General features: G+C 42.3%; 2 protein-coding genes across 5 annotated transcripts in view; both read left to right on the top strand.

The window, feature by feature from the left end:
* The first annotated feature begins 2,555 nt into the window (after nucleotides 1–2,555).
* NEUROD1 (neuronal differentiation 1) lies at nucleotides 2,556–6,724 on the top strand. The gene is made up of 2 exons (XM_082466789.1): nucleotides 2,556–2,787; nucleotides 4,346–6,724. Exon 2 carries the CDS (start codon nucleotides 4,357–4,359, stop codon nucleotides 5,425–5,427), a length of 1,071 nt encoding a protein of 356 aa, XP_082322915.1. The 5' UTR covers nucleotides 2,556–2,787; nucleotides 4,346–4,356; the 3' UTR covers nucleotides 5,428–6,724.
* Nucleotides 6,725–9,309: 2,585 nt separating this feature from the next.
* Nucleotides 9,310–24,636, top strand: part of CERKL (CERK like autophagy regulator) — a 156,641-nt gene continuing 141,314 nt past the window's right edge. For 2 of the 4 annotated variants that reach the window (XM_082466726.1, XM_082466723.1), the window contains exons 1-2: nucleotides 9,310–21,376; nucleotides 21,690–21,970. In XM_082466726.1, coding sequence (XP_082322852.1) covers nucleotides 21,733–21,970 — 238 coding nt within the window. In that variant the 5' untranslated portion in view covers nucleotides 9,310–21,376; nucleotides 21,690–21,732. The remainder of the gene's footprint in view (nucleotides 21,377–21,689; nucleotides 21,971–24,636) is intronic. The other 2 variants (XM_082466724.1, XM_082466725.1) reach the window with 2 other exon arrangements.

The raw sequence follows: 24,636 nt of genomic DNA, 5'->3' as shown, positions 1-24,636 counted from the left end.
TCCCCTCCCAACAAAAAGCATCTCAATCCAGGCCTAATCTGGGCTCTTCCCTTCCAGGTCTGACTGCCGGGCTGCAGCCTCCCGGGAGGCCCGCGGGCAATCTCAGCCACGATGGCGCTGGAGGTAGGCATTGCCGGCGCGCAGGCGGGTCCCCACCTGCGCGCTGAGGGCCCGGAAGCTCACTGAGAGCCAGGGTGACACCGAACCTCGCTAGGTCTCTGGGACAACCCGGAGTGGTCTTTTCTTTGTACAGATCCCCAGGCCTGGGCCAACGATAAGCAGAGGGATTCGGGTGAATTTATCAGGAGGAGGAGGGAACGAGGGTAGTAATTCCCACACTCTGCGCATTAGAATCTCGGCTGGCGAAACCCCCGCGTTTCCTCTCCTTCCCCGCCCAGGAACATCTGGCTCCACCAAGAATCTCCTGTGTTCCACAGGGTGTCGCGAACTGGGGAAGTTTGCGCTTCTGGGGGTGGGGGAGAATCCCCTAGGCCCCCCCAGGCCTTCGGGGCAGCTGGAACCCTCTTCCACCCTGCCCCCAACATCTCCTCTGAAGCTCCCCTAAGACTGAGAAATGAGAGCCAGGGCACAAGTTCTACGTCCCCGTGGGCACGGTGGGCTATAGGCCGTAGGGGCAGCTGCCGGGAGAGTGGCAGCACTTGGTCCACCCGCCTCGTGTCCTGGGACTTCCGAGTTGTGGACCGGCCTCTGCAGGCTGTTACTCCGATGCCCCTCGAGTTTTAACCCTTCATTTAAGATATATACTGTACAGGGGTAAATACTGAGACTAGGCTCCTGGGTGAATTCTTTGATCCTCTTCTGTGATGTTTGTACACCGACGAGTGAACGCAAAAACCAGAACTCTGTACAATTCTGCCCTGGAAACTCAGCACGGTTCATGCCACACTTTGGGCAACGGGTCGGGTCTCACTCCCCTTTATTCCTCTTTCAGATTTGCACTGGACCGGGAAGCCTGCATCGCAGCCTTCTAGACACCAGCTATCACGTTAGGACTCTCTTCCCCTCCGGTTCCGTATCCCCCCTCTGGTTTCCAGATGCACCGCTCAACCCTGACACTGTTTTCAAACTCAAGGGGCTTTTAGAGCAATTGCCTTTAAATAAGCAATTCTAGTTCAACGCTTTCATTGTAAGGGGACACGGGTCTGGGATGGGATAAAGGGTTAGTTAATGGAGGATTAGAGGCGAATCTGGTGGAGAAAAGGGGGCAGGGAAGCGATAGAGCCAACTTTAAAAAGTGTATCATTCTGAAACATGCCTTGGTGGGAACGAGTGAATGATCACCATTTAAACACAAATATGGCGCCTTCAGAATTAGTCAGGAAGCTCTGTGGGTTTTGCTTGACCTGCAAGGTGGAGGTCACATCAGAGTCTTTGAGGTCTGGAGAAGTTGTGGCCATCAGCCCTTCCCAGAGTTGTACTAATGACCTTTCTAGGAAGAGGAGTGAAAAAGACCCCTTAGGCACAGGCCCTTTGCACCCTCCCTTTAAGTCTTTCTCAACCAAGTTTCTATTTACAGGTCTGAAAGTGGGAACTAAGGGGGGCAAGGCAGCCTGTGTTAGGGAACCAGGGTAAGGGCACGCTTTACATCGATCCAATGGCCTTGGTTAAAAGGCAGAATCCGAGCTTCAGAGAGGTCCTCTAGGTTTCATGCAAGAGAGCTCCGGAGGCCAAAGAAGCCAAGGACTAGCGCGCTCTGAGGACAAGGACCACAGGCCAGAGGGGTACCGACATAGTGAGGAGTCTCCAGGGATATGGGTAGCTGAGGGTCATGACGCGCCGGGTTCCACGTAACGGTGAAGTAGAATGACAGCTACGAAATTTTCTACACTGTTGGGGCCGGGCGTGGGGGATCCAGTTAAAGAGGTTAGGGACTACTTTCACGCATGCGTTTACAGATGAAGCCGTCTTTATACGTATCATAAATAGTGTATGTTAGCTTAAGGGGCTGATGGAGATTGGGAGAAGCCACCCTTTGGCGCCAATGAGCAAAGTGTCTACCAAGGGGGAGAAACCAAGAGATGGACACCGCAGAGAGGGCAGGGAGTGCCCGGAAAGCCAGTGCCTGGGCGAGGAATCCAAAGAAGTCTCCCGCTTCTGCCTCTTTCACCTGTGCCCTACTTACCGCGCCAGCGCCGGCCACTAAGTCTGATCTAAACCCGGTCAGTGTTAGCTTTCCCGCTCCCTTCTCTCAAACTCCTTCCCCTTTCCCCCTTCCCCCCGCGCCCCTTCTCCCCTTCTGCCGCCTGAAAGGGTTAATCTCTCCTGCGGGTAAAAACAGGTCCGCGGAGTCTCTAACTGGCGACAGATGGGCCACTTTCTTCTGGCCACAAAGGGGCCGGAATGGAGCGCTCCGCGGCATACAAATGGGCAGGTCACGTGGTTCCCGGCTCTTGGCTGGACTGGGAGGACCATATGGCGCATGCCGGGGAGGAAGGAGATGGGGCGGGGGTAGGGGTGGGGGAGTGAGGAGCTGGGTCGGAGGAGGGTGGGAGAGGAGCAAGGCTGAGGGGGAGGGGGAGGGGGAGGCGGAGGAGGGCGGAAGGGAAGGGAGCGCAAAGCCCAGACGCGTGCGCAGACGCGGAGCGCAGGAACCTGCTCGTCGCTCTGCTCCCGGCCCCGCCCGCGCTCAGCATCACCAACTCGGCTATATAACCTGAGCGCCCGCGCCGCCTGGACACGAGGAATTCGCCCCACGCAGAAGGCACGGCGTCCGGAGGCCCCAGGGTTATGAGACCATCACTGCTCAGGACTTACTAACAACTACAGGTAATTACAATCCTTTCATTTTTGCTGGGAGTAAAAGCAGCAATTGAAGATGTACACATATTCTGTATGTGTGCGTTTGTGAGCGCGTGTATGTGTTGAGACAGGCATTCCTTTCCATAATTGCAGGCGAATACGCATACAGTTTGACTCGCATCGCTCAAATACCCACTGCGGGCTTTCTAATTAAAAAAAAAAATTGTTTTACTTTTTTTTTTTTTTAAGGGGGAAAGTATAGGAGCGTGTTTGAATTTTTAAAAATATAATGCCCACTAACTCTGTGATTATTTGCTAGTGGTGATTTCAAAGTTCTGAAAGCAAGTAACTACTTAACTATTTCACTTCCTCCAGTAAGGGGGGAAAAAACCCCACGTTACCAAGATTTATTTTGTGTACATGTATTTTATACACGTTGGGAGTGCCAGCTTATTTTTTCAGTGAATGAAAGGGGCATTGATACTTTGAATATACACACCCTGGAAAATAAACCGAGTTGAGAGGTAGTTTAAGTGAGAGGGGGGAAAAAATGTGGAGAAAGGGAGAGAGACCCACTTCTGCTACCTGTTACTGTTCCAGAGTCGGCCAAGCCCCCAGCAACCACTGCAGGTGCCAGAAATTCAGTCGTCTCACTAAAGGCTTTTTATTTTCCTTATTAGAAGCGGCAACTTCGCCATTGCCAATCGCTGACCATTATAATTACTCAATCTTTTAAAGGGAGGTTTGAGGCGAACTTTGAAAAGCCCCAATAAAGAGCGGGCGGCCCTTTCAATGGGCTGTTTATTAGAGAGGAGCCTTCCGCACCTGATCCCCGGCGCGTGGAAGAGCGCTCTGCGCCGCGCCCCCAGCCCTGGCCCTCTAGTAAGCGCTTTTATACAAGGTGGAAATTCAGCAGAGGGCCAGCGGGGTGGGAGGCGAGAAAATAAAGGCAAGGGTGGGATGGAAAACCCCTGCCCACTTTTGTTACCACATGTTTCGTTGATGGTGAAATAATTTGGTGGAAAATACTTTTCCTCCGCCATGCATTTGCTTTTCAATCCCCACTCAGTATAATCTTCTTAAAAATCACTGCCAGCGTTAGTAAATTACGTAATGGCTCTTCAACTTTAATCGCCGGGTACCCAGAGGCCAGAACAGAGATGGAAACGATTGCAATTTTCAAACTCGTCATTTTTGTGGAGTTGTGAGTGACTTTGAACTCATGCAAATAAACATGAAGTCGCCAAAATGTACACTCCTTTTCACACACATTATCCTACCGGGTAATCACCATAAACACACTTAAATTAATCACAAGGAAACACACACCGGAAGTGTACTTATAACACATACTGTCTCCCCTCCTCCCAGCCCTGTCCAGCCTCCTTCGTACCAGCAGGGCACACACAGGCCACTATAAAACTGCATTTAACTTTTCCTCAGGGTCATCCATTTTGTAATCAGCTGTTAATTCTCTTCACATGCATTTCCACAGGGTTAGTGGATAGAAGCTGGGGGCATATGTAGTTTTTGAATGTAGCGTTTTTCTCCTTTTCTGTTTTCCCCTCTCCCCTGTTGAATGTAGGAAAGCTAAACATGACCAAATCGTACAGCGAGAGTGGGCTGATGGGAGAGCCTCAGCCGCAGGGTCCTCCGAGCTGGACAGACGAGTGTCTTAGTTCTCAGGACGAGGAGCACGAGACAGACAAAAAGGAGGACGACCTCGAAGCCATGAACGCGGAAGAGGACTCGCTGAGGAACGGGGGAGAGGAGGAGGAAGAAGAGGAGGACCTGGAAGAGGAGGAAGAAGAGGAAGAGGAGGACGATGATCAAAAGCCTAAGAGACGCGGCCCCAAAAAGAAGAAGATGACCAAGGCGCGCCTGGAGCGCTTTAAGCTGAGACGCATGAAAGCTAACGCCCGGGAGCGGAACCGCATGCATGGGCTGAACGCGGCGCTGGACAACCTGCGCAAGGTAGTGCCCTGCTACTCCAAGACGCAGAAGCTGTCCAAAATCGAGACCCTGCGCTTGGCCAAAAACTACATCTGGGCTCTGTCGGAGATTCTGCGTTCCGGCAAAAGCCCTGACCTGGTCTCCTTTGTACAGACGCTCTGCAAGGGCTTATCCCAGCCCACCACCAACCTGGTTGCCGGCTGCCTGCAGCTCAATCCTCGGACTTTCCTGCCTGAGCAGAACCAGGACATGCCTCCGCACCTGCCGACTGCCAGCGCTTCTTTCCCTGTGCACCCCTACGCCTACCAGTCTCCGGGGCTGCCCAGCCCGCCCTACGGCACCATGGACAGCTCCCATGTCTTCCACGTCAAGCCGCCGCCGCATGCCTACAGCGCCGCGCTCGAGCCCTTCTTTGAGAGCCCTCTGACTGATTGCACCAGCCCTTCCTTTGACGGACCCCTCAGCCCGCCGCTCAGCATCAATGGCAACTTCTCTTTCAAACACGAACCGTCCGCCGAGTTTGAGAAAAATTATGCCTTTACCATGCACTATCCTGCAGCGACCCTGGCAGGGGCCCAAAGCCACGGATCAATCTTCTCGGGCGCCGCTGCCCCTCGCTGTGAGATCCCTATAGACAATATTATGTCCTTCGATAGCCATTCACACCATGAGCGAGTCATGAGTGCCCAGCTCAATGCCATCTTTCACGATTAGAGGCACGTCAGTTTCACCGTCCCTGGGAAACGAACCCCACTGGCTTACAGTGACTGTCGTGTTTACAAAAGGCAGCCCTTTGGGTACTACTGCTGCAAAGTGCAAATACTCCAAGCTTCAAGTGATATATGTATTTATTGTCGTTACTGCCTTTGGTAGAAACAGGGGATCAAAGTTCCTGTTCACTTTATGTATTATTTTCTATAGCTCTTCTATTTTAAAAAAAATACAGTAAAGTTAAAAAAAAATGCACCACAAATTTGGTGCAGCTGTATTCAGAGCATATTAATTATCTGATCGGGATAACAAAATCACAAGCAATAATTAGGATCTATGCAATTTTTAAACTAGTAATGGGCCAATTAAAATATATATAAATATATATTTTTCAACCAGCATTTTACTACTTGTTACCTTTCCCATGCTGAATTATTTTGTTGTGATTTTGTACAGAATTTTTAATGACTTTTTATAATGTGGATTTCCTATTTTAAAACCATGCAGCTTCATCAATTTTTATACATATCAGAAAAGTAGAATTATATCTAATTTATACAAAATAATTTAACTAATTTAAACCAGCAGAAAAGTGCTTAGAAAGTTATTGTGTTGCCTTAGCACTTCTTTCTTCTCTAATTGTTAAAAAAATTGCACAATTTGAGCAATTCATTTCACTTTAAAATCTTTCCCTCTCCTTAAAATGATAACCAGATCCATAATTCTTAAGAGGATGAATAAAAACAAGAGATGTATTCCCTATCAAAACATATCAATTCAATACATTACTTGCACAAGCTTGTATATACATATTATAAACAAATGCCAACATACCCTTCTTTAAATCAAAAGCTGCTTGACTATCACATACAATTTGCACTGTTTCTTTTTAGTCTTTTACTCCTTCGCATTCCATGATTTTACAGAGAATCTGAAGCTATCGATGTTTCCAGAAAATATAAATGCATGATTTTATACATAGTCACACAAATGGTGGTTTGTCATATATTCATGTAATGAATCTGAGCCTAAATCTAATCAGGTTGTTGATGTTGGGATTTTATATCTATTGTAGTCAATTAGTACAGTAGCTTAAATAAATTCAAACCATTTAATTCATAATTAGAACAATAGCTATTGCATGTAAAATGCAGTCCAGAATAAGTGCTGTTTGAGATGTGATACTGGTACCACTGGAATCGATCTGTACTGTAATCTTGTTTGTAATCCTGTATATTATGGTGTAATGCACAATTTAGAAAACACTCATCCGGTTGCAATAAAATAGTATTGAAAATCAGAGCAATTGTTGCATTTCTTCTTAAAGTGGTTTTTTAAAAAGTATAAATAATTCCTAAGCAGGATAGTTGCTTTACTTGCTGAGTTAAAAAAAATACTAAATTCTATTTGTAGAATAAAATAAAAGAGAAAAGTTTACTTTAGCACAAACTGTCTAGTCTATCTTGCTTAGGGAGTCACCAGCTCTTTGTAGATAATGAAAGGACCACACTGGTATTTCATTACTTGGAATATGAGGCTGGGTGGAGTAAGGGTTGTGGAGAGACAAACAGTTGTATTTTTGTTTGGTTTTGGTTTTGGTTTCCATTCCTTTAAATGATTATGTTATGTGTTTTCTTCTATTTTTTTCAAAAGACGGTTTTAGTTAATTATTAACAAGCAAGACACAAGTAACCTAGCTTAGTTTGTCTACATATTTTAAAACATATTAAAAATTTTTTTACCATTTTCTTGGTGCTTTGTTATCTGTACCTTTTCCTGAACTGAAATGTTCTCTATTGCAAAGCAGTCCTATCCCAAAGAGAAAATGATATACCTTTAGAATATGCCAGGGAGAAATGATTTAATTAAAAGAATCGAAGAAGTGGCATTTTATCTTTGTAATATAAATGTGATTTCAATAATTCTTTCAGGAAAAAATAGTAATGAACTACTTGTACTCAAGACATACTATTTGTACTATGATATGTTTCTGGAAGGTGTAATTGTTTCCTCACCCCCTTTGGAGTATTCTGTTGTTTCATAAACAGAACTCACTGGAAAAACTTAGAGATGATTCTGTCCATTGGTAAGGCCACTAAAAAAGTTTGGCATTTCTCTCCCTCTGATGTATTGACTGACAGGAACAATTTCTAGGGAATAACATTTTGGCACTTGTGCCCTGGCTCTACTGTGGTGCTCTGATTACTGTCATTAGTAACTCCATTGTTCTCCCTCTGATTCGGATGCCACATTGGATGACTACCTCCCTTCCCAAGCTTGTTCCTTTAATCTCCTTCTCATTGGTGATTTCGGGGTTCCAGAAAGCTGACCTCATTTAGCAAGCTGCTCCAGAAAAATGTGAGTAATCTAATGGACAGGAACGATTTAGCCATACTAATAACATTGCCAATGGGGCTATGTCAAGCTGTGACAGTAGCAGCAAGGAATATTTCAACATTAAAAAAATGTTTGAGTGCAATTTAAAATATATCATTTTAGCATGTTTTCCATCAGCCTTCATCACATGGCAGAAATACTTTTAAGTTAGTCCCAACTTTATCCAAAATGCAATAATCTCATTCCAAGTGAAACAGAGTTGTTATTTTGGAATCAAGCTGTTGCTTCCTATATCCAAGATTGCTTTCACTGTTCTTTCTTTAAGAGACATAATACTGATATGATATCTGAACACTGCCAACCTTCCAGCCTAGGAGACCATGAAGTGAACATTCAGATCTGGTGTGATCTATTCAGCAGCTCAATTTCACCTGTAATTAAAATTAGACGTCTTCATGCAAACTAAAAACTGTTGCTGTAGTGAACAGAAGAAATGAGAGGATGACATTTTAAGAAATTCAGCTTTTAAAACAGCAAGCAGGGAAATCTAACTGTGGATTTTTTTCGTAAGGTAGGAATGAAGACTGCAAGTTAGTTTTGATTTTCTTCCCCCCATTTTGCATGTATAACTTCATTCTAAACATAAAGATTCTTTCAGTCAGTCAAGGAGTAACTCACATGCCACCATCTTTTATTCAAAGGCAGGCACAGATGTTCCTTCTGCAGGGGAGGTTTTAATTTATGAAAATGATATTGTTTATGCATGAATGAACTGAATGCACTCTGCATAACACACAGCGCTTCCATCTGATCGGAGAAATACCACAGAACCAGTGCCAATGTCAGAAACATATTCTACAAATTTACTCACTTAAATGTTTAATGAATATTTGGAAGGCATTTTCAAACCACAAGAAACCTTTTCCATTATCTTTTTCTTCTCTTTTGGAATTGCTAGCCAAGAGACTCTTAGAGTTTTCGTAGTTGGCCAATGCTTATGTCTAGCTAATAAGAAAAGAAAATGTGTTACTAAGTGAAAAGCCACCAAAAAGAAGAAACATCGGCAACTATAGCTTCATTGGGAAAAATATTTGTGTTACGTATTGCACTTACGAGTAATATTTAGGGTTCTGTGTGTTCCCTCATCTTGAATAATTGCTATTGCTATCAAATAAGATGTTTAGATCTACCTATTTAATGTGAAAGTGCTCTGATGAGTAATCTCCAGAATACCCTGGTATTTAAAATCAGTAGACAATTTCATAGCTGGAGATGAAATATTTAAATATTTTAACTGGTGCATAATTCCTTTTGAATAGAACACTGCGTAACTTAAATTTCATTTACATCATCAATGACAAATACAGTATGATCTATCTACTTTTAATCCTAAAAAATACAAGTCAGTGTAAATTAAGTTAGAGGATTATAATATCTTGAGTGTTCTACTAACTTTAGGTTTATAATATGTTACAGTAAAATAACATTTGAAATGAATTACAAGTGCTCTAATTTATTGATCTTAAAAAATCTCTGTTTTCACATTTGAAAGTCTATAATTCTTACAAAATTAATGCATTTCTGAAAGAAGCTAGCAATTACTAAAATGATACATGGGTCATTAGCTAACAGTTTGAACCAAGCTGTTTTTGTTCTATAATTAAACAAGAGATTTAAAGTGAAAATATCTATTAAACAATTAATAAAACTAGGTTTCAAAACATAGGCTGATTTCATCCTAATGGGAATTGCATAATAGCGGAGCTATTTCTTAAACTACACTAAAATCTCCTCTTTTCCTTTTCCACTGCCATCACTTATTTCCTGAAAACCATCTAAATAAAATCTTTAATTCCAGGGTCTGATAAAGAATAAAAGAGCCAATGCAACATCTTGTGGAACACCAGGACTGAGAACTCTTGTTGTTACCACGCACAGAGGCGTTCTGGCGTCAGATGCACGGTGATTTGTATGGTGGCATAATCACTGGCTCCTGGCCAGGCATTATGTTACAGGGGACACTATTGTCAAGAACCATTCAACTAGAAATCTGCACTGTATACACTGAAAAGTTGAGATCATCTGCCTTCCTATGTCAGGAAGAATTCTGTGCTGGCAATTGACTCATGGACTCTCTTCACACACACTAACACTTGGTTCAATGGCTCTGATGGAATTAGCTGTGTAACCAAACTAGTGGCATCAACAAGACAAGGCCACAGCCTCTGGGGACTTCTGTTTAAATTGCCAACCTTAAAATATCTTAAAATGCAGAGTCTTATGTTCATCCTGGACTAAATCTTAAGATGCATTAAATGTAGATTTGGCCATCTAAACATTATTGTGCTATCTGCCCAGCTAACTTAGAGGTAGATGGATAGTGAGAGTAACCATATTTATGGATCCACAGGTATGGACTAATCCAGAGGGATGGATTGTGAAATGACATATAGAGATGAAAGAATAAGTTTAACCTCACATACTTGAGGTAACTTGGTAACTTACTTTGCTGTTAACAAGGTTAAAACAAACCCTGCTTTATGCTTTGATGTCATAAGGACAGCCAGCCACAAGGAAGGCTTCACACACTTACTAGGTTATTGCTAAGTTTTTTTCATTCATTCCCACATTCTATCATCAGAGCAGCCCTGTTTCTTATTTTACAGATGGAGAAACTTCAGGAAGCTGGGATACCTAGATACTTCATTACTGGTTTCCTTTCTTCATTCAGGCTCTAATTCAAAAGCAACTTTCCTCAAGATTTTCCTGATTCTGATCTAAAGTAGCAACCACCTTAAACCTCACCAGAATCATTATTATACGTTCCCTCCTGTTTTTCAGAGCATTTATCTATCTGACGTTATCTTGCTTATTTATTTGTTTTGTTTATTTTTAAATTATCTATCTCCCTCAGCAGAATGTGGGCTTCACAAGAACAGGAACCTTATCTATTTTGTTTGTTGCTGTTTCTCTGGTGCTTAGAAGACCTACAGGTCCTCAATAAATATGGATAGTCTAAAGGAGTCAAATCATACTAATCTGATACCAAAGCCTGTTCCTTAACCACTATGCTACAAGTCAAGTATGGAGAATGGAGAGGGCCACAAATGATTCTCAGCCCAGTGAATGTTATAAGCATTAATTCTATAAAAAGATAACAATCGAAGTTAATTTCCTGTGACACCATGGTACCAAACTCCCCTCCCCGCATCCCTGAGCATCAGTAATCATGTGTTACCAGTCATCTTTTCTTTTTATTGATATCAATTGGTTAGATATAATTTGGAATTGGAATAAAAGAAGAACTAAAATGTTATAGGCTCTTTCCAGACCATGCCATTTTTTTTGTACACTCATTAAGAACTCAGAGCATGCTACCTTTTCCCTTTCTGTTCATCATTCTTTCAGCAAGAGTTCTGGTTTTGTTGTTTGTGTTATGTAAAATTGTACCAAACTTCCTTATCATCCTTGAGGAGTTGAGATTACAGCAGATCAGAATCTAATCCATCATGACTATGTACTCCAGCAATAAGTTTGAGAATTTGAGTAGCATTTGACAAATTAAAAGGTAAAAATAGGCTACATATAGCTAGATGATGGCAATGAAATAGAAATCCACAATGTGAAAGAGAGTACTTGATAGTCACAACAGTTGTTAAATTCATCTTCCTCCAACACATCAAATAGAATAGAAATGTGATAAGTTTACAGGGAATATGATCTTCCTTGTCAATACAGCACAAATAAAGAAGAACATAGAGTTACTATTTTTAGTGACATCAGGTATTCACTTTGGCCCTACACGTGAATTATTAGGAGAGCTGTTTAGGGAATAGAAACATTGGAAGAATCAATATTCTTGGAAGGTGATTTAGTATAAAATCACTGAAAACTGAAGAATAACTAGTGTTCTTTAAAGTTATCATATTTATATACAGAATTTGTTATTGGTTGAGATAAATGTTGCTGAATTACCTAACTATAATATCTACTTCAAAATGTTCATTGTATAAACGTAGCACATCAGTAAGATTTCTATAGTGTTCTCTCTGGATGATGTCAGTTATGACATCCATGAAAGGATATGACCATGATTAAGAGAACTGTTAATTCATTACCCCCAGTGCCACTAATGATTGCAGTGCTTGTCTACTCATAGCAGGGAATTAGAAATTTATAATCTGCGGTAGGTTGCAAGTGTGTGTCCATGAAATGTTCCTATCCAAGAATTGAGCAGAAAAAGTAGTAGAATTCTAAAAAGGAGACTTGCGATAATCTCACTTGTCATTGCTAGATAACTGAATAATCTTTATTTCAGCCAATGATTAAGTACACAATAAACAGTAGTAAAAACTGCATGTAAGTTATAACTAGAATCTAAGTAGGGGTATTTATTAAAAATTTTTTTTCTGAAAGGATTTCTTAGTTAACACAGGGCAAGCCTACTTATTTAGATATTTTTAAATCCCAACATATGATTTTTGGATAAAGAAACTCTATTTTAATGTTTCCTTGACTCTGATTAGCATATAAAAAATGTTAAGAGATATTTTGCTTCCCAAAGTTTCATTTTTGTTTAATTAACTAACAACACATTTATCTTACTTAAAATATATTTTCAAGGAAAAAAAATATATATGCTGTACTGAGTTCAATAGTGCCTTCCCCCCACTCCCCAAAATTCATGTCCAGTCAGAACCTCAGAATGTGATCCTACCTGGAATAGTGTCCAAATAATATATCTTAAGATGTAAGATGTAAATTAAGATGAGGTCATACGGGATTAGAGTTGTCCTTATAAGGAGAGCACAGAACATGCACACATGCAGACAACACAAGGGGAGAATAAAGATGTAGGCAGAGATTAGAGTGACAGGTCTATATGCCAAGGGACTGTAAAAATTGCCAGCAACCACCAGAATCTATGAAAAAGGCATGGAACAGATTTTCCCCCTGAGACCCCAAGAGGGAACCAACTCTGCAGACACCTTGATTTTGGACTTCTGGTCTCCAGAACTGTGAGCAATACATTTCTGTTGTTTTAAGCCACCCTGTTTGTGATTTGTTATGGCGGTCCCCGGAAACTAATACATAAGTTGGCAATGAATAGATATGTTAAATACACGTAAATATAAAAGTGTTCATTTAAAATCTTATAAAAATATTACCATGAAGTTTTAGTGACATAATGTTGTATATAACTACCAGCATATTTTAGTTAGTACCAGGTTTGATATTTAAACAAGCTGACAAATTATAGCTATTTAATAGGCATCTGAATTATGTAAAATTTTATTGGTTTTTATTCTTGTGAATTAACTTAAACTGACATCCAGATTTAGTGAAGTGTGAGTAGACACAGCCAATAAACTAAGGGTGATTTTGTTTAAAAGCCTGATTATAGAATTCACAAAAAGCGTAGGCTATAGACTGTTATTCATTCTTCATGTGAATATGCCATATTTATTCCCTATGTGGCGCAATATGTATACTAATAAATAGACCTCTGAAAAAACAAACATAGCATTTTCCTTGGTTTCACAAACACGCATTCAACACACAATTTTATGATGTGTAAAATTACATAATTAAAAAAATGATTGTGATCCAAGTGAATGTAAGTACCATGACTTCTAAAAGCTCTGTCTCTTCTAGGTTATATAGGGCCTTGAGCCAGGACTCTTTTTGTGAACCTAAAACCCAGGGGCTAAGATGCCAACCTTAGTTATATAGGGCTATACATCTCATTATTTGACTGTTTTGACTGCTCAAAATACCAGTTTGTGATTGTTTCTTCTGAAGGTATTTAATTAATCAGAGGTTTTAGTTTATGTAGATTTGGGACACTATCTTGTTTTTAACTTTTTTTCTTTTTGTTTTTGAACAGTTGGTACTTGTGTCTCTTGTGCTTATTCTCCTTTTAGTTTCCTGCTCACCATTACTCACGCGGACATCAGTAAGAAATAAACTTTTATTGTTTTAAGTCACCGAGTTTTTTCAAACCACATCAGAACTCTGTCTCTGCTGACTGATAAAGATGTTACCTTATTAAGAAAAAATGACATGCAAGAAGAGTTTACTGTGACTGGAAAAGAGAGGCTTCCCTGGTTTATGTGGGAAGTAGCAACAGAGATATGGGCTTCTCTTCTGACAAATGTGGTACGTGGATTAGAGGTCTGGAATGTGGCAGCCATTTGGCTCTTGGGAAGAAAGAGGAGAGTGGAGTAGAAGGATACATGTCAAGCAGAGAGTGATACACTACAGAAGGCAGAGTGAGGAAGGGAAGAGGAACTGGTTCTTGCACTGTGTTATTTGTATTATTCTCTTCATAAGCTACCCCACCTCTCTAATTAGGTTTCATTTTTTTAAGCCAGTTTGAGTTGGGTTTTCTGTCACATAAGGAGAATCGCCTGATACAAAAGAGACTGTGATTTTGTTGTTGCTTGGTCTTTTTTATACAGAAAGATGGAGAAAACTGTGTATATAGTGAAGATGAAATTCAATAAGGTGTGAGATATGGGTATGTTTGATAGAGGAAGTTGTTGGGCAGAGTGGAGGGTAGAAGATCTGGAACACAGGCAATTCCTTTGGACAGGAGAGATACTTCTTTCTAGTGATAGGAGTCAGGGTAGAGAAAGAGAATTTCAGGAGTAAGGATTAGAAAGTAGTGGGAGTTTATTCTCACCAGGTTCTTTCATGTGAAGATGGAGGCATGATGACACGCTAAGTGAGAGGGAGTTGAATGAGAAAACTGAAGGTTTAAAATAGCCTCTCCAGGAATGAGGAGAATACGCTCCATCAAGACTAATCAATAGTGGCATAGCAGGGCTCGGAGCCAAACTAAGTTTGGAGACTGTAATACTGTAGTAGTTTGTAGTAGCCCTTAACCCACATGCTTCAGTGGAAATCTCTCAACAGCCCACACTTCAGAGTGGAAACAGAAGATAGTTGCAGGATTTTATGGCATTTGGATAAACGAAGTGGGTGTGCTGTTAAGAGAGAAGTTGAAGTGGTGCACCATGGGGCCTAGGAAGCAAAGAGTGAATCCACCTGGTAGATGCACAAAGATGGCCCCAACAATCTTGCAATGGCTTGTTAGATAGAAAGCACCAAATGAATTTGTGAATCTGGCTAAGGAGATTTTTGGCAGAATATCGTCAGTGATGATTGGCTTCTTTTAGGGTTTTACAAAGGAGTAATAAGCCAGCATAATTTAGAGGAACTAAAGATGGCCCAGGACAGATACTCTGGCAAAAAAAAAGACACAACAATTCCAAAGCAAAAAATGGCCTCAAAGCAAAGATGAAATGTAGGCTGCTTCCAGTTAAACACGCTCTTAGGTCAAGCCCTAATCAAGGATGTAGTTAGAAGACACAATTTACCTGGACAAAAGTACTTCTAAGAACATTAGGAACATTATGCCCTAATACCCTGACTTGGAGTCCAAAATACAGAGGGGCCAATCTTGAAGAGATTTGTGGGAATGGCTTTTGTATGATATGACCTAATATGATTTTACATATATATATATATATATATATATATATATATATATATATATGTATATGTATATATATATATATATATATATATATATATATATGAACTATCAATACATAAAGTTCACAAAGTCTTCTTTGTGTAAAAGAAATACTTTGTGTCAAAGTATAACTAAAGGAGTTATATTCACTTAGACTAAAAGAGACAGAAACAGTCCAAATTAAAATAAGCCTCTCGACCTCCAAATTTTTATGGATAGAAAAAGGCTGAAAAACTACTCAGGTGCCATCACAGACCATTTCTTACTGAAAAGAAAGATGGTATGGAGGGCAGAACCAAAAGCCCGGAGGCTGGAGCTAAGAGCTGCTGAGAACAATTAATTAGGGGACCACTCCTAAGGAGCAGAACTGGATGAAAGATAAGGAACATTCTCTTTCTCAGAGTATGGGGAACTAGTAACACACATCTGCTTGGATTTCAGAATTGCTATGGACCAGTGACTGTGATGTGTTTTCTGGTCCCTCCCTTCCCACTTTTTGAGCATCTATTGTGGTTATCCTCTGCCTGTCTCATCATTGTATGTTGATGTGTGTGGGAAGATAACATATTCTTAGTTCACAGTTTCCTAGAATAAGAGAAGCACACCCAAGGAACCTCATATATGAGATTCTGGACTTTGATTTTGTAATAAGGTGAGATTTTGAGCAGTCTTGAAAGGGAGTGAGTGTATTTTATATATGGGAGGGATGTTAACCATTGTGGCCAGAGGGAGGACTATGTTGGGCTATCAGCAAAGGTGACTTCTGCCCCCATATATATACCCTTTTCAATGTGACTGCTGCTCCTCCCACCAAGCGGCGTACTCTATTTCCCTTTCTCTTTGTGACTGGCTTTGACTGATAGCAAGTGGCAAAAATGATGCTATGTCAATTCCAGGTCTAGGCTTTAAAAGACCTGGACGCTTCTGCTTTTGCTTTTGTGGGATTCACCCCCATTTTAAAAAGCTCAGGCAACACAATCAAATAATGAGAAGCCAAATGTAAAGAGATAGACCCGGCTAGGCTCCAGCCATTCCAGCCATCTCAGCTTGAGATGTCAGACAGGTGACTGAAGCCATCTTGGGTGTTTCAGCCCCAGCTGAGCTTCCAGCTAAATGCAGGTGCATCCAGTTGATACTCCATGGAGGAGAAGACCTACCCAGCTGAGCTCAGCCAACTCGCAGAATCACAAGAAAAAATAATCATTGCTTTAAGTCAATAAGTTGGGGGTGTGTGTCTTGTTAGGCAAAAATGATATAGCCTGGAAGAAAAGGAAGATATGACACTGTTAGTTGCCTAACCAATAGTCATCCACAACTTCTTCCAGGCTGAAGACACTGTTCTGAGGCTCCCTGGAAGCCAGAGCACAGGCATATTGCGCGATTCTAGTCAATGGGACCTGAGAGGAAAATCTGTTGGGTGGAATTTTGGAAAACATGTTCTTCCCTGATAGAAATAGAAGTGCACAGATAGAAACTGCCCTTGCCACTTCTGTACTTGCTTTTGGACATTTTGGGGACATGATATATGATTAGGGACCATGCAGCCATCTGGGAGACACCAGTGGGTTCCTTGTTGATAAGTGGGGATAGCAAAATAGAAAGTTGAAAAGCCCCTGATTTCTTTTTTCTTGTTTTTTAAAATTGAAATATAGTTTCAGTTTAAAAAAACAATTTATAATTTTGTGTTAGTTTCAGGTGTACAACAAAGTAAGCCTTTTCAGATTCTTTTCCATGATAGGTTATTACAAGATATTGAATACAGTTCCCTGTACTATACAGTAAATCTTTGTTATTTATCTATTTTATATATAGTAGTGTACATCTGTTAATCCCAAACTCCTAATTTATCCCTCCCCACCCCCTTTCCTCTTTGGTAACCATAAGTTTGTTTTCTATGTCTGTGAGTCTGTTTCTGTTTTGTAAATAAGTTTGTTTGTATTTTTTTTTAAGATTCCACATATAAGTGATATCATATTTGTCTTTCTCTGTCTGACTTACTTCACTAGTATGGTAATCTCTAGGTCCATCCATGTTGCTGCAAATGGCGTTATTTCATTTTTTTTATGGTTAATATTCCATTGTATATATATGTCACATCTTCTTTATCCATTCATCTGTCCTTGGACATTTAGGTTGCTTCCATGTCTTGGCTATTGTAAATAGTGCCGCTATGAATGTTGGGGTGCATGTATCTTTTTGAATTAGAGTTTTTGTCTTTTCTGGATATATGCCCAGGAGTGGGATTGCAGGATTCTATGGCAACTCTTATTTTTAGTATTTTAAGGAACCTCCATACTGTTTTCCATAGTGGCTGCACCAAGTTACATTCCCACCAACAATGTAGGAAGGTTCCCTTTTCTCCACACCGCTTCTAGCATTTATTATTTGTAGACTTTTTGATGATGGCCATTCTGACTGGTGTGAGGTGATAGATAGCTCATTGTAGTTTTGATTTGCATTTCTCTAATAATTAGCTATGTTGAACATCTTTTCATGTGCCTGTAGCCATATGTGTGTCTTCTTCGGAGGAATGTCTATTTAGGTCTTCTGCCCATTTTTGGATTGGGTTGTTTGTTTTTTTGATATTGAGATGTATGAGCTGTTTGTATATTTTGGAGATTAAGCCTTTATCCACTGCATTGTTTACAAATATTTTCTCCCATTCTGTGGGTTGTCCTTCTGTTTTGCTTATGGTTTCCTTTGCTGTGCAAAAGTTTATAAGTTCGCTTAGGTCCCATTTGTTAAAAAGCCCTCAATTTCTTAAAGGCCAACCCAGAACAGCCTGACTCCAGAGCTCTGTTTACATGAGAAATAAAATTGTATTTTGAAACACTTTTAGCTGGATATTCCATTACTTGTAAATGATAGACACATGGACAAGCCTTGTGGTAAAACGGCAGGGGACAAGAGCAGGACAAAGAGGAAGAATCTGCTCACTGATTGTCAAAGGGTTGTGCATGTTGTCAAAAACATACAGAATGACCTGTTGTACCTGTTTAAAACACATGTTTCTAGGAATAGTTCAGTTACAGATTCAAAATCTCAGAGCATCAGTGGGGGGTAAAGACTGGGAATTTACATTTAAAACAAACTAAAGATTCTTAAGCATATCCAAGTTTGAAAAGAACAAGAGTCTGCGTTCTGAAAGAGTGCTTTTTGAGTTTAAGCATTCAAGAAGTTCTACAAGGTCCAGAGGATGTCCTAAGAATGGGAGCCTGCAACAGAGGACACCATAGATTGTTGGGGTGAGGCTGTCATGCAAATTTGGGACTAGGACACTGACACGCCCAAAATGGTGACAGAAAATGATGTAATAATCAAAGACTGAACCCAGTGCCAAACTCTTTGGTGCCTGTGGGTAAGAGGTCTGAAAGCAGTGGGCTGTTTTCAACAGTGGGAAGAGGTGTTGCCTCCTTGGTATAATGCCTTTTTCACAGTTACAATAGTGTGAGCTCTAGAAAATGAGAATATGTTTCTGATTTAAATTGTCTGTTTTATTTGCCTATCTGGTTATACCTAACTTAAGATTCTGCACTACAGTGTTGCTAGCAGATACCGTGAGAATGTTTCAAGCTCTCTATTTGGTTGAAATACATTTCAAATTGCTCCAAGTTGATGACTATCAGTACCTACCTGTAAATGGGGCTTTAAAAGCTTGAGGGAAAGGAAAGAAGTGCCTATTCTTCTTTCCTCTGTTACTTATTGTTATTGTTTATTGAGAAGCTAGAGATTACCTGGTCATTGTCATCCCATAATCGTTTGAGATGTGTCCTAAAACACAGGTGAGCAATTCATTTTAAACAGAGTTTCAATGTGAGTGCAAAAAACTGGCATATGAAGAAGATGTCATATTCTGACTTGGTGGGATTCTACAATTTTTTCTCTCTTCTCTGTAATTCTTGTAGGGACATATGACCCTCTACCTTTTAGGCAGTAGGAGCCCGAGTTGCAGGAACATTCTGACAAAATCTCCATTCAGCATGAGAGGGAAGCAGACCCCTTGACAATGTGCTCATTTAGCATCAGAAATGACTGAGAGATGGATGCAACTAAAGCTCACTTCACCCAAAATATAGATTGACATGCAGACATTAAATATGTCATGAATTTTTCTTTTTTCTCATTACAGAGAAAGGAAATAAGGATGATGTCAAGGATTTTGATGACACTATTTGCTGAGATTTGCAACATTCTGGGAGGAACAGGCTTGCGATAGAAAATCCTGAGTTTGGTTTTAGATGTTATGTTTCAGATGATTGTTGGACAGCCAACTAGCAATGTCAGGTGGGCAGTTGGACATAGTGTCTGAAGTTCAGGGGACTGACTGGGGCTGATGACATCACTGGAGGAGCTCTGAATAGTATGTAAAGCCATGGCACTGATGCTCGTGTAGATGGATCCTGTGGATAGAGCTCCAGGGCACTGCAACCTTTAGAGCCCTGGAAGAGAACAGATCATCAAAGGGAAAGAATGGAACATAGCCAGTACTTTCATTTTCAAGAAAGCCAAAGCCAATGTTTTTGGCTGTCTGGCTTGACTGAAGCTTGAAAAATGGCAACTTGCCCCTTGCAAAGGTCCTAAGAAGTAGCCACTGCCTTGGCCTATCTGCCCTGGCTTTCAGTGAGCTTTTAAAATGCCAACGAGCTCTAATTGTGTTGATTGCCTGACAGCTGTGAATACAAGATGCTGACTCCAGAACTGCAACTCATTCTGCGGAGGGCACCAGCCTTCCCCACTAATGACTGCTGAGCTGAGCCACCTGAAGCCTGTGTGGGGTTTAACAGCAGCTGCACTTCTGCTCCAAGAAACAGCTCGCTGCAATCAGATCACACTGAGGCTCTTCCCCACTTCACCTGGAAGCTTGGGTATTTGTTTTCAGAGCATTAAACAGTAAGAGTCCTAGCTTAACTGGCACACAGGCGCTTTATGTCTGAAAGGGATTTGGCTAGGTCTGTGGTCTCCATCCTCGGTTTTTTGAAATCTAAGTTTGAGCAGAGACCCTTGAGATGCTCCTGCTACCATTAGCTCTTCTGTCTGACTTTGCAGTGTGACGAGGGGTGAGGACAGAAAGAGAAGTGGTTGCCTATCAGAAGTCACTGGTTAGGCACTAGCTTAGTGGAACTCGATTCACAACTCTATGAATTTAATTTCCTCTCCCTGACTTTTTCTCAATACAATTATTCTGGCCTTATGTATATAAAAAATAAGCCTGCTGATTTACTTCCCACTCTGGCTCCTCCTCCAGAGAACTCACTGTCACAAGTTGTCAGCTCCCTGTTAATACACTGCTTAAAGCAGCGACACTCGGTTCTGGCTGAACATTGCAATCACCTGGAGAGCTTTAAAAACTCCTGAAGTCTGGTCCCATCCCCCAGAGATTCCAATTTCACTGTCCTTGAGTGTAGCCTGGGCATCTGGCTTATAAACGAACTCCCCAGGTAACTCTAATGGGATTGAGAACCATTGGCCTCCAGACTCTGTGCTTTCCAAATTAACAGCTAATTTCATGAATCTCAGCTATCGCGAGAAAGTGAAGGATTGACCACCCCCCCACGCCCGCCCCGGCCCGGGCTCTCTCCATTTCCAGGTAACGCTGCATTAGCCTTAAGGAGAACAAGCCTTGCTTCTTGTGATCTCTCTCTCCAGGGAAGGTCAGATCCAGGTAGAGACAAGACTGCAGAGGAGATATCTTGGGGGAAGGTAGGACCCTTAATACTTACAGCATGGAGGCACCTTCCTTTAACATTAAATTTGTCAGAACGAAAATTTGTCTATGTAAACCAGGGACTAGTCTTTGGCTTCCTCTCAGAGCTTTTGGGAACTGAGTTCTCTATTACCAGCTGCATATAGATCAGCTAACTACTGGGGGCATGCAAGCAAGGTTATAAAGCACGATCTCTGCGCTCCAGCAAAGCCCGCTGGAAAGAAGGTGGAAAAACAGAGGGTTATACCCTTGCAAATCAAAGTGCGTTCTGAGGATCAGCGGCATTACCTGGGAGCTTCCTAGAAACAGTGACGGGGGCCTCATCCCAGACTTGTTCAATGAGAATCTGCATTCTAACAAGATGCCCAGGGGTGAGTATGCAAGTCAGTGTTTAAGAAGCGCTGGCCTATATTTTGGCGGGTAACGCAGTGCGCAGAATCTCAAGCAACTGTAGGGACTAGGTGGAGAGAGCCACTTATTCCTCTTCCTGGACTGGGGTCTTTTTGTAGTGAGTGGCAGAGGCAGGAGGCTGGCGGGCCAAGGTGCTGGCCTAGGTCAGGGCGGCTCCGCCTGCGCGCCCCGCCCCGCCTCTCTCTTGGGTCTCTGCCCCGCGCGCGGTTGCTGTGGCAGCGCCGGACGCAGCCAGAGCCGCAGCTGACGCGGTCTCCACCTCCTCCCCCAAAGGCCTCCCCGGACCCCTGGCTCGGGCCCAGCCGGTGGCTCCACCATGCCCCGGGGGAGGCGCGGCGGCCGGGTGAGCGCCCTGGAGGGCTGCCGGGAGGAGGAGGCGCCCCCGGCGGCGGACGCCGTGCCCTCGGTGCTGTGGGCGTCCGGGCAGCAGCCGGAGGCAGCGGCCGAGCTGATTCTGCTCCGGGGCATCTTCGAGATCGGGAGGGACAGCTGCGACGTGGTGCTGAGCGAGCGGGCCCTGAGGTGGCAGCCCATCCAGCCCGAGCGCCCCACAGGTGAGTGGTCCCAATTAGAAGGTCCCGGCGCCTTCGCCCCCCGCGGCGCCTTCGCCCCCCCCCCCGCGGCGCCTTCGCCCCCCCCCCCCCGCGGCGCCTCCGCCCCCCCCGCCCCCCGCGGCGCCGCCTCGCTCTCCCTGCCCCACACCCTCCTCCCGGCGCCGTCCCTCCGCCCTCCGCAAGCTCCGCCTCTGCCACAGCGGGCTACCGCGTCCAGAAGCCGCCGCCTCCTCCCTCCCGACAGGGGGGAGAACCCGAGCCGCCCCCAGGGGCCTCCCGCTACCTGTCCCCTCCCAGCTGGCTTTCCGCCTGGGGTGCCATCCCGGGACCTGCGTCACACTCCGCTTCTGCTCTGTGACTCCGAAAAAAGAATTGAGCCCCGCAAGGGGAGGTGTTTTCCAGATGCGGGAAGGTCACTTACTCCTCCCCTCCAAGTTGAAGTTTTACTCCGTCAACTTCTGACGGTAACGCTGAAAGTATAAGCATTTTACCGAGTATACCTACACGTGGGTTCCGAATCCAACTCTCATTTTGCTGACTTCTGAAAGTTTCACCCCAACTTTTGGTCTCTCTGGACTTTTCCATCCCTCACATTTCTTGCCATTGTCTAGAATCAAGTCTAAAAGTCAGTCTAGAAACTTTTGGTGTTTAATATTGACTTTAGAATCATCTTGTTGTTTACGTGCATTTGCCTTTTGACCTAAACCTTTATTTAGAAAGTGTTATGATTCTGTACAATAGAACTATTTCAAGTCTTAGAGATGATTTAGGGGAAAACCTTGGGATGTGGTACATGTCGCCTCTAAATGCTAACTTATGAAATTTTAAAAAATGCCTTCCCCTGTTGGAAAACAAGACACAATGCGCTGTTTACCTTAAAGAATAGAAAAATGTCACTGTTTTCAAGTTTCGTGTACAAAAACCTAGCAAAACAGACTAGTCAGGGACCCAGTGCTGGCTCTGAGTGGGAATTCTGCTTCTGCTGCAGGTGTCCTGCTGGCCCACTTAACTAAAACTGCCTCTGACTTTAATTAAAAATGTTTTCAGGTGTGTTGAAAACGAAGGTGTGGAGTATTTTCTAGAACCTTTGAGTTAAAAGCTAGGGATATGGACATAGAGTTATTCTGTTTAGTTTTTAAGTCTGTTTGAATTTGGGGACATAGAAGTTTACCATTAGAGTTTAAATTGGCCTGCAAGAGTCGATTTAACCTACAATGAAGCTGAAATACTATAGGAATAAAATGAGACATTGTGCAACGAGAGGTATTCAAATCAGTGTTGCAATACTGGTACAGGAAAAGTCAAATAATGGCATGAAAACAAAAAATGCTCTTTTATATACTGAGCAGTGATGGAGGAAAAATAGGCTTAATTAGCATTCCTGGCTGTAGAGTTTAAAAAGACATCCTGACAGTTATAACTCTCAAGGTTGCAAGTGTTGATCTTTAATTTTGACCTAAAACACTTTGGTTTTCTTTTCCTTCATTTAGATATACCACCCTTTCTTTGTAACTAACACCTAGTATGCAAACCACTTTGGGCCCCGAAAATTGGAGGTCCAGAAGCCTAGCACCTTAGTAAGCACTTCTATTTGTAGAAGGAACCAAGAGATGTTTTACTTAGTAGAATAATAAGAGTGGGAAAAGAAAAGGAGATATTGAGAGAGATGTTTAAATGTGAGAAATACTCTCTGATGTGGAATTAGCTTGGATGTGCGTGGTGAAAGACAAATGAAATTGGTCCAGAAAATGGAGGAAAAACTACATTAAGGTTGCCATACTTGGGAGGACGTGGTGTGGGAGGATGTAGTGGAGGAGACCACGTCTATTGCTCCTTGGCCAGTGTCTGGGTGTTCCAGGAAAGGGTAGGGGTGGGGTCGGATTGCTGGGCATTATTAGATCATATGAGATGTTTGCAAGACCACTCAGTTTTTAAACCTCATAGTGCCTTAGTAGCTGTTTTGTTTTTTTTTTAAATAGGCTTTATTTTTAGAGCAGTTTTAGGTTCACAGCAAAATTAAGCAGAAAGTGCACATACCCTCTGCTCCCCACACATGCATAGCCTCCCCCATTATAAATATTTCCCACCAAGGTGGTACCTTTTTTAAAACTGATGAACATTGACACATCATTATCATCCAGAGTCCATAGTTTACATTAGGGTTCACTCTTGGTGTTCTGCATTCTATGGGTTTTGGCTTATTTATAATGACATGTAGTAGGATTCTCCAGAGAAATAGAACCTTGAAAAAAATACACAGTACAATATATATTTGAGGAGATTTATTATGGGAATTGGAGATGATGGGATTATGGAGGCTGAGATATGCTACTCTATGCCATCTGCAAAGTGAAGAACCAGGAAAGCTGGTTGTATAATTCAGACCAAATCTGAAGGCCTGAGAACTGGGGGGAACTGATGGTGTAGCTCCCAGAGACGGGATCTACATGAGAAGAGGGAAGATGTTCAGGACATCTGTTTTGTTTACTCTCAGCGCTTTGGAGAGTGCCTGACATAAACATTTGTTACATGAATGAATTTGTTAACTGGTCTCATGAACTTTAGTTTTGCCCATTGCATTATAATCTGATTACTACACTGCTACTTAATAGTGACTTCTCATCACCTGTAAGAGTATCCCCCTCCCCTTTTGTTAAAGCATTAGA

This window comes from Balaenoptera physalus (genome assembly GCF_965194825.1).
Source record: "Balaenoptera physalus genome assembly, chromosome: 6".
Lineage (NCBI taxonomy): Eukaryota > Metazoa > Chordata > Mammalia > Artiodactyla > Balaenopteridae > Balaenoptera > Balaenoptera physalus.
This window is presented reverse-complemented; position numbering and strand designations above follow the sequence as displayed.